The sequence below is a fragment of the Malaclemys terrapin genome, chromosome 4 (assembly GCF_027887155.1).
Source record: "Malaclemys terrapin pileata isolate rMalTer1 chromosome 4, rMalTer1.hap1, whole genome shotgun sequence".
Taxonomy (NCBI): domain Eukaryota; kingdom Metazoa; phylum Chordata; order Testudines; family Emydidae; genus Malaclemys; species Malaclemys terrapin.
Window position 1 is genome coordinate 137728186 of NC_071508.1, and position 9613 is coordinate 137737798.

Below are 9613 nucleotides of genomic sequence, written 5' to 3' on the forward strand. Positions count from 1 at the left end.
AGCTCAGCGCATGCTGCTCCGGGGCACCGGCCGGGGGAGGCAGGGCCTGCCTGCCCCATAGGGCTCGGCAGATTTGGCTCCCTGTTGGTGCTGCTCACGCCCAGCCATTGCACTGTCCCCTCCCCGCAGTATAGGGGCCCAGCTGCCCATTACCCCCGCCCCCCAGGAGCGCTTGGGGCAAGGGGAGCCCCTCGCTGAGCCAGCCCCTGTTCGCTGTGCGCCAGGGGGTCGGTGCGGGAGGAGTGCCGCTGCGCGCACAGGGACAGGGCCCCCCGCCCAGCCTGAGCCGCCCTGCTCGGGGGGAGGGGGCTGCAGAGGGGCCCTTCCAGCCGCACGGGGACGCTGCAGCAGCCTCCGCTCCCGGGGGTGGGGGATTCACCCCGCGCGGCCGAGATGAGAGGCGCGCCAGGGCCCGGTGCATGCGCGAGCCGCGGCCGCCTCCCCGGGCCAACAGCTGCGCAGGCTGGAGCCTCCCACCGGTAAGCCGCGAGCCCCGCCCGCGCCGCAGGGGCTGCCCGTTGCCGCTCTCCGTCCCTGCAGCGCCTCCCCGGGGCCCGGCCCGGCCTCGCTGCTCAGCAGCAATCCCGGAGCTGTGGCTGGCCCCTGCCTGGCTCATCCTTGCAGCTCGGGCTGCAGCTCCCGGACACGGGGACGGAGCAGCCGCCCGCCCGCCCGGTGCTCCTGGATAGGTCGGGCGGCAGCTCCTCTTGGCCTCTGTTGTGCAACTGCAGCCGCATCCCGGGGGCTGGCTCCCGCCTACCTGGTGCGTCCCAGGGGCTGCTTGGCGCCGCCGGGGCTGCCCGCATGCCTGCAAGATGCGTCCGAGCTTAACGCTGGGGCTTTGCAAGACAATGGCTCGGGCGTGAGCCGGTGATGGGGAGGGGGGAATGACATGACCCATGAGCTAGACTGCAGGCTGGATGAACCATGGCAGCTTGTGAGCAGCAGCCACGTAATAAACTAGCGGGCTTGCTGCTGTGGTCTGAAATTAAACCGCGACGGACTGTGTGCGTGTGAGACTGGGCCGCCAGCTGCCGAGAGGTGCAGACCCGTGTAAAACGAGGCCAGGAGGAACTAGATCCGGCAGTGCAGTATTATTATTCTTTATTATTAATAATAACGTGTATTGGTGTAACGTGCAGAATCCCAAGGCATGGACCAGGGAGGGCCCTATTGTGCTAGGCGCTCACTGTAGTGTAGACACATAATAGCGTCTCCGGTCATGCCAAAGGGAACGTCAGACTCAGCAGGATAATTAAAGTAGTGGGGGGCCAGGTCCTGTTTGTTCTCTCCTCCCCCAGCACTTCCCTACGGCTGTGATCACAGTGAATTTGATAGTTACTCCTATCCTGGCTACCTCCAGGGGGTTTACAAACAGATTTCCATAGGTGTCTACACACAACAGGGACTCCCTAATTAATTAATGGAGATATCCCATCTCCTAGAACTGGAAGGGACCTTGAAAGGTCATTGAGTCCAGCCCCCTGCCTTCACTAGCAGGACCAAGTACTGATTTTGCCCCAAATTCCCCCCCCGGATTGAGCTCACAACCCTGGGTTTAGCAGGCTAACGTTTAAACCACTGAGCTATCCCTCCCACCTCGACTCATATTAGGGAATGCATTACCTAAATCCTCCCCGCATACTTCTGTAACAAAGAATTATAAAGCACACACATCCGCCCCCATCTGTGACACATTTCTGGATTACATACAACCCCTGGTGTATTTCAGAGAGTTAATTTGTCACCCATGGACTACATTTCCCCTGCACCCTTGGTACAGTTTACAGGTGGCTTGGTCCGCTCTGGCATGGCTGATTTGTATGATATGGTGTACTGTCAGAGAAGGCAATGTAAGGGTCTTTCTAACAACTTCTGAATATCTAGTAAAAATGTTTTCACAACTGCTTGTTTTGCTGTTGTTTGCACTTCCCGGTATCCGTTCTGAATTCTGCGTGGTGGTCAGGGGTGGGACTCACCATGGTGCTGGCGTGCATTCCACCATTAGCTGATACACGCTGCTATCTGCACCTTGTAACAATAATTTCATAGAATCATAGAATATCAGGGTTGGAAGGGACCTCAGGAGGTCGTCTAGTCCAACCCCCTGCTCAAAGCAGGACCAATCCCCAAATTTCCTTGGGTCATAAGCTGGACATCTCTCCCATTGGTATGTTAATAACAAACATGGAGACCGAAACTTACCAAGCTTCGTCACTACTTCTATTTCTGCTACTATTTCTGCTGCAGGCTGCTTCCCCCAGGCCATATCAAACAGTTCCTCAGAGTATGGACCCTGGCCATGTTGTGGCTGCTCCGGCAGCAAAGCTTCCTTGGGGACTGGTGTGAGCATCAGAGTCACTTCATGAGCTTGATCCAGCAGCTGCTAGCTCCCCTCCCATACTATTTTAGGCCTGGTCTACACTAGGAAATTATGTTGGTATAACTACCTCACTCAGGGGTGTAAAAAATCCACACCCCAGAATGAGGCAGTTAAACTGACTTAGCCCCTGTTGTAGACAGCGCAAGGTTAACAGGAGAATTCTCCCGTCGACCTAGCTACCGCCTCTCGGGGAGATGGATTACCAATTCCAATAGGAGAATCCCTCCTGTGAGTGTAGACAGCATCTTCACTGACGTGGCACAGCTGCAGCCGTACCTCTGCTGTGTTTAAAATGTAGACAAGCCCTTAGATTCGGGGGGTTAGAAGGTCGCCATCCCCATTCATCAGGCTATTGTGAACCACTGTGGGTTCAGTGCAATTCCCAGCATCTGGTCAAATTCCTTGTAAAAGGCAGGATGACAGGAAGTTCCTAGAAGTGCAGTTCTCATCCCTGGTTTTCCAATAGTCTGTCTTGAGCCATGAGATCTGCCCCTCTGCTTCAATCCATTGAATCCCCAACACAGCTGACTTATCCAATATTTCATGGTACACATGGTCATTTCTGGTACTCTTCCAGAAATCAAATGTCTTGTTTGTCTCAAACGAGAGATTTAACAGAATCTGACTATGGTCCCATGACCATTGTGCTCAGCAAAGGACCACTTCTTCTCACTGGTCATAACTAATGCAGGGAGGGAACAGTTAACTCTGTTCAGTTCAGAATGAAATGGAAGGGTTAAACACTGAGCAGGTGGGGAGGGAAGGTTGCGTTTGTTTCCTGGGAGTTGATTGGCTAATCTTGGGATAGAAAGGCAAGAAACACTGGCCCAGGGGATTGTGAGGTACTGTTTGTCGGACTCTCAGAGCACAAGTCTGGAGACCTGGCCCAGAGCTGCGTCCACACTGAAAAATGATAAAGTTTGGACCCGACTCACAGTGGGACCCTGCCCCCCAGCTAGGGCCTGGGTACTGAAGGCTCACTGGCCTGGAGTCAGCCAGATTTGTGTGTGGGCAGATGGGGGTTTGTGCTTAAATCTGAGTCTGAGCCCAGGCTTACATTGTAGTGTAGACATACTCTTAGTGGAAGTTTTGGTTCCACAGAGAATGCAGCATTAGACCTTCAGTGAATAAAGGTCACTGACTTGGATAAATAGTTTTCTTATTCTATAGTAGTTTCAGTTCTGGGGGAAAGGTCAGAAGTCAAGCAGAGTCCATTTGACATTAAGGTTTGGTAACTTCAGATTGTTTAGATGAAGCATGTTCTTTTTAACAAAAAAATCTGGAGTTTCTACCCAGCACAAAGGAAGATAGAGGATCATTTTTCAATTTCAGTAGACTGTTTGGGGCATTCCTAATAATATCAGTGGGAGAAGTTACTAAATTGTGGTGTACATACCACCTGGCAGATGTTAACATACTGCACTGTCAGAGAACCTCGCTTTTGTATGACCTCCACACTATGCGCCTTTATAACTTCCTTAGTGAAATAAACTGGTCTTTGATACTACTTACAATTATCTTCACTTCACCAAGAACTCAAATTTTGTCCTCTTTTGCCTTTAGAAACGCCATGGATACAGCTAGTCACAGTCTAGTCCTCCTGCAGCAGTTGAATATGCAGCGTGAGTTTGGTTTTCTCTGTGACTGTACAGTTGCAATAGGAGATGTTTACTTCAAGGCCCACAGAGCAGTGCTAGCTGCTTTTTCAAACTACTTTAAGATGATATTTATTCACCAGACAAGGTAAGAACATACATCTTTTTCTGCATTTAAGGCAACTTTTAAAATTTATTCTTCAAAGGGAATTAAATTCTGAAGGAACATTAGCAAGGGATTAGATGATTTAGGGTTGGTTACATAAAACAATTATGGAGTTGTAACCTTCTAAAACCAGTTCATTTCCAGTCTAGAATGTAGTGTCAGAAAGTCCTTTTGATCTTACTTGTTTAATCAGCATAAGCCAAAGTTCAGGTCCAACATTTGGCATTGCTGCACATTTAAAGAGGGATGAACAGAGAAACAAAAGTTGAAGAAGTATCACAGCTTTCTTAAGCGGCAAATGCCTAGAAGTTTTCACTGAAGTTGTGTGTACATAGAAATAAATACAATACTTTGGCTTACCATCTGGACCAACGTTGAAGTTTTAAAAATAAAATTGAGTTCAGAGTTTGTGTTTACTGTTGACCTGTAAGGCCTGGGAACTAACTTTGTATTTATCTACAGAGTACACAGAGCATGCCTGGTGGCTGGACAAGCTTCCTCCCACACTGTCACCAAATGGCTCTGGGGAGACCGGTGTAGTCCAGTTTCCAAACTCACTCAATTCATGTCCTTGCTGTTACAACTACTAGCAAGGGTGACAGTGCAATATTGTGCTGCAGACACTTAGAGTTAACAGACTGCACTGAGACCATCAATTCATTTCAAGTGTCATAGAGCCTTGTATATCAGCAGGGCCGGCTCCAGGGTTTTGGCCGCCCCAAGCAGCCATAAAAAAAAAAAAAAAAAAAAGCTGCGATCGCGATCTGTGGCGGCAATTCGGTGGGAGGTCCTTTGCCCCCAGCGGGAGTGAGGGACCGTCCGCCGAATTGCCGCCGAATACCTGGACGTGCCGCGCCTCTCCGGAGCGGCCGCCCCAAGCACCTGCTTGCCAGGCTGGTGCCTGGAGCCGGCCCTGTATATCAGTCACCTCATGGTGATATTCAGATGCTGCACCGCAGTTGGGTACAAAGTGGTCAGATTTTGTAGTTACACGGGATAGCTCCTGAGTTCTAATCCTGCCTCTGACATGGAGATGCTGTCTACAGATTTGGTCTCTGTCTGTGTGCTCAGTTTCCTATCTGCAATTACTCCTTTCAGCGATGTTGAAGTCTCTGTGATTAAAATTTGGAAATTGGAAAGTGCTTTGATGGCTGGGAGTGAGAGATTAGTGCTGAGTGTTCATTATAATCAATACCATTTAATGACATTGGGACATAAAGCTGATAAAATATATACCTAATGTAATGCAGAGTGGATAAAAATCAATGATTTTTAACAATATATATTATTTAAACTAAACACAGGTTTATTTTAAAAGAAACCTATGTAAAAATAGTTTTGAATTTATGACAACCTATTTTAATGCTTAACTTACTATAATCTATTAAGGCCAATTAAATACTGTAAAAAATATTAAGCAGTACATATTTGCTGCTATGTTTTAAAGTCAAACCACTGAACTGGTAGAAGTCACTCTCTAAGCATCTGGACCCAGAGTTTGCTGAAGTGCTACACTAGTTTTTGACAGCAGAAGCCTCCTCTGCAGGTGCAGAGAGAATATTTTCTTCATTTCAGTTTATTCAACTCGCTCAGTTCAATGACTAGTTCATTCAAAGTTAAGAAAAACAGGAAAACCATCTTCATTTTCTAAACTATGAATAAAAACTAGGTGTTTAAGGATGAGATCTACTTGTTCTAAAATTTGAAGGACATGGTGACCAGAAACAATCAGTTCAAGTCACTAACTACAGAAATTTCTTCCTTTGTTTAATAAATTAGCAAGTTTTTAATATAAAATATGTTTTGCTAATTTTAATGCACTTTTTTCTTATGTATCCAGCACATTTAAAGTAGTTGTATTTAATTAAATTTTTAAAATGTTGTTTATGTGCATTTTTAATTGAATTTGAATATCCATCCAAATAGAGCTTGACACAAATCACAAGTAATCATCTAGTAAATAGGAAATGCATCATTCCCACATTCTAACATAATAAATGTAATAATCAAAAATCTGAATAAATGCAAGTTAATCTATCTAATTGCTTAAATAAATGTGTATAGATATAGTGTATCCTCCTGGTTATCAAAAAAAATAATGACACTTAGTGAAAAGGCTATATTTAGTTGCAAATCAACATGTTTTAATGGTTGCCAAGCAATGAAAATCAACCTTCCTTTAGGAAAACAGCTAAAAAGTACAAATGCAAATCATGTTTAAAATTGATGATTGACATCAAAGTTTCCTCTTTGCTAATTTAAATCATGATTAAGATTGATGGTTTAAATCACTTTGATTTAAATCAGTCCACCTCATTGAATTCATTATTTAATTATTGAATTTAATAATGAATTATTATTTAAATATATAGCAATAGACTTAGGTCCAGATTTTCAGAATCACACACAATATTGAATTCATAATTTGCAAACAATTACCGCAGTGGCATGCAAAGTTACACTGCATATACAAATGAGTGAGTGTATGGCTAACTGGTCACATTCGTGCCCAATTAATACAGTTATGCACGCAGTCACTATAATTGCACATGTAAATTATGCCCATGTCCGTCTCTTTGTGCATGTGTCAGATTTATTCTGAATCTGGGAAAGGTAGCTAATGTGTGTTCTCTCAAAGTAAATGATGGGCCACATGAATGCTTAAATAATGGCCAGAATTATCATTTGGAGAAACAGATATATTTAATCATGTGTTTTGTTTTAAACAGTGAATGCATAAAGATTCAGCCTACAGATATCCAACCAGACATATTCAGCTACTTGTTGCACATCATGTACACTGGAAAAGGTCCAAAGCAGACAGTCAACCCCAGCCGGCTGGAGGAGGGCATTCGATTTCTCCATGCGGACTACCTTTCCCACATTGCAATTAAAATGAACCAGATACTTTCCCCAGAGACGATGCAGTCTTCAAACTTATATGGAATTCAGATCTCAACTGCACACAAAGCAACAAAGGAAGGTCTTGGAGCAAAAGAAAATCTGACAAATGCCAGCAACAGGTCTGCTAACCAGGGCGATCACCCACAGTTACAGCTCTCACTTGCTATTGGACTAGATGATGGTACCCTCGAACAACAGATCACCCATCCTTCCACCCAAGCAGCTGTCAAACCAGTGGAGGCGCTTCAGAAATCATCTGTGTCTATAAAGCAGGAGAAATGTGACCCCGAGCCAGTGGTGTCCCAAAGTCACACGTCGCCCTCTCCAGATGTTTCTAAAACTAATCTCAAAATGCATTTATGTCATTACTGTGGGGAGCGTTTTGATTCCCGTGGCAATTTGCGGGAACACCTGCACACTCACGTCTCTGGCTCACTTCCCTTTGGCGTCCCAGCCTCCATCCTGGAGAGCAATGACCTTGGTGAAGTGCAGCCTATTACTGAAAAGGGGGAAGCTATTGAAAGTCACCGGCTCGGTGCCTTCCTACTGAAAGAGAATGAGCATCCGTCAGAACGTCCAAGCCATAGTAACACAGAGCCGTTACAGTATGGCCAGTTGTCGCTAATCTCCAAAGACACTGAGCCTGTGGAGTTAAACTGCAACTTCTCTTTTTCAAGAAAGAGAAAAATCAGTTGCACAGTCTGTGGCCACAAATTTCTCCGAAAGAGCCAGTTGCTAGAACACATGTACACACACAAAGGGAAACAATACAAATACAACCGATGCCAAAGGTTTGGTAACCCAGTAGCCCACAGGTTTCATCCTTATTGTGACAGTTGGTCTGATTGTACAGTAAAAAGTTCCAGGCTCTCTCAAGATCACCTAGATTCATCATGTGCATTGGAGTCTGATCTTGCTCCAGAAAATGTTGATGCAATCCTCGTAGAATAGCTTTGTATGTTGCCTCTGATGAGCTGAAAGCGTGAATGCTTCAATTTGTTTGTGTCCTTCCATTTTGCTGAATGTTCTGGGTACTCTTCTGAAGTTTTCTCTTCACCTAACAGCTCTGTCTTCAGCGAGATGAGATTGTAACAATTATGTATACCCTTTTACTTGGATATTTAAACCTTAAAATCCAAGTTGATTAGAGAACAAGCTGTTTGTCGGCGGTGTCCAGATAACTTAGATCCATCTTTCATAAATGACCACTTAATTGACCTGTGTGTTATCCAAGATGAGATTGTAGAAGTTAGTGAGTGTGGGGTTTAAGCATCTAGTATACTGAGCAAAACTTTAGGACTGAGTGTGTGTCCTTAGAATTATTCTGAAACCAAAGTGGGTGGAATGTGTTCAGAGGATATTGCTTTTCTTGATTAGTTTTTTTTTTTTTTTTTTTTTTTTTAAGGTTAATATAATTCCCTAGAAAGAGAGAATAACCCAAAGTACAGAGGACATGTGGGAAATGAACAAGCTACAGCACATAAACCTCAGGCTGTTCCCTTTTCCTGGTAATCCCAGGGGTTGATGTAGAGACAGTGGCCCTGGTTCAGCAAGCATTTGCAGTCCCATTGACTTGGAATACATTCTTTAAGTCCGGCATCTACTTAAGTGTTTTGCTTCAGGAGGACTAATGTGCATCCTTCCCCATTCTAAGCCCAGCAGGCCTCCCCCTGCTTGATCAGTCCCCTCCACAAATGTGGAACCAAATCCTACTGAAGCTCTTCAAAGGGTCCCATTAATGAACCTTCCTCTGTAAGATGGAATGAGATCCAGGTGAAGAGTCTCCTCCAAGAGATCTAGGGTAGGGGTCTGCAGACCCTCTGCCCTTTCAAGGGGGCCGCGGGGCCCCGCAGCTGAAGCCCCGATCCCTGGCACCCCCTACTGGGCTGAAGCCGGGGGAGGTGCAGGGCTGAAGTCCCGATTCATGGCCCGTGACCCCTACCAGGCTGAAGCCAGGAGGCGTGGGGCTGAATCCCTGAGCCCTGGTGCTCCCTGTGGAGCAGAAACACTGAACCCATGGTGGGCAGAGTTGGGGACATGGAGGGCATTGCCCCCTCCCCCCCCCCACAAACTGCAGCCCAAGATCAAGGCAGTCCTGGGGGCCCCTCCACATGTCCCCCGAGTCCCCCCTCATCTCCTCTCCCCGCCCCCGGGCCAGGTTGGAGGTGGGAAGCCGGAGCCGGGCAGTGCGGGGCAGCTGCTGCTCTGGCTGGTGCCATGGAGCAGGCAGCTGCAGCGTTCCCTCCTCTCCTGCTCATGCCCCAGGTTGAAGCTGCTCATCAACTCCCAGCCCCCTTTGCTCCTGCAGAGGCAGCCGGTAAGGGAAGGGTGGGAAGACCCAGCTCCGTGGCTGGCAGACCCCTCCAGGAACAGGGACAGCAGGGGAGTCCTCCCAGCACACAGCCCCTAATACTCCTCTCCCTACACCCTGAGCCCTAGTGCCCCTCTCCCTGCCCGCACACAGCCCCTAATACTCCTCTCCCTACACCCTGAGCCCCTAGTGCCCCTCTCCCTGCCCACGCACAGCCCCTAATACTCCTCTCCCTAGACCCTGAGCCCCTAGTG

The 9613-nt window shown here is 47.1% G+C and overlaps 1 protein-coding gene across 1 annotated transcript; it reads left to right on the forward strand.

The window, feature by feature from the left end:
* The first annotated feature begins 429 nt into the window (after positions 1-429).
* ZBTB25 (zinc finger and BTB domain containing 25) lies at positions 430-8381 on the forward strand. The gene is made up of 3 exons (XM_054027889.1): positions 430-479; positions 3947-4126; positions 6874-8381. Exons 2-3 carry the CDS (start codon positions 3954-3956, stop codon positions 7997-7999), a joined length of 1299 nt encoding a protein of 432 aa, XP_053883864.1. The 5' UTR covers positions 430-479; positions 3947-3953; the 3' UTR covers positions 8000-8381.
* Positions 8382-9613: the final 1232 nt, after the last annotated feature.

Excerpts from the sequence above, each read along its gene's own strand:
- ZBTB25 (XM_054027889.1), top strand. The coding sequence starts at position 3,954 with ATGGATACAGCTAGTCACAGTCTAGTCCTCCTGCAGCAGTTGAATATG. Across the intron at positions 4,127-6,873 it reads ATATTTATTCACCAGACAAG|TGAATGCATAAAGATTCAGC; the intron begins GTAAGAACATAC and ends TGTTTTAAACAG.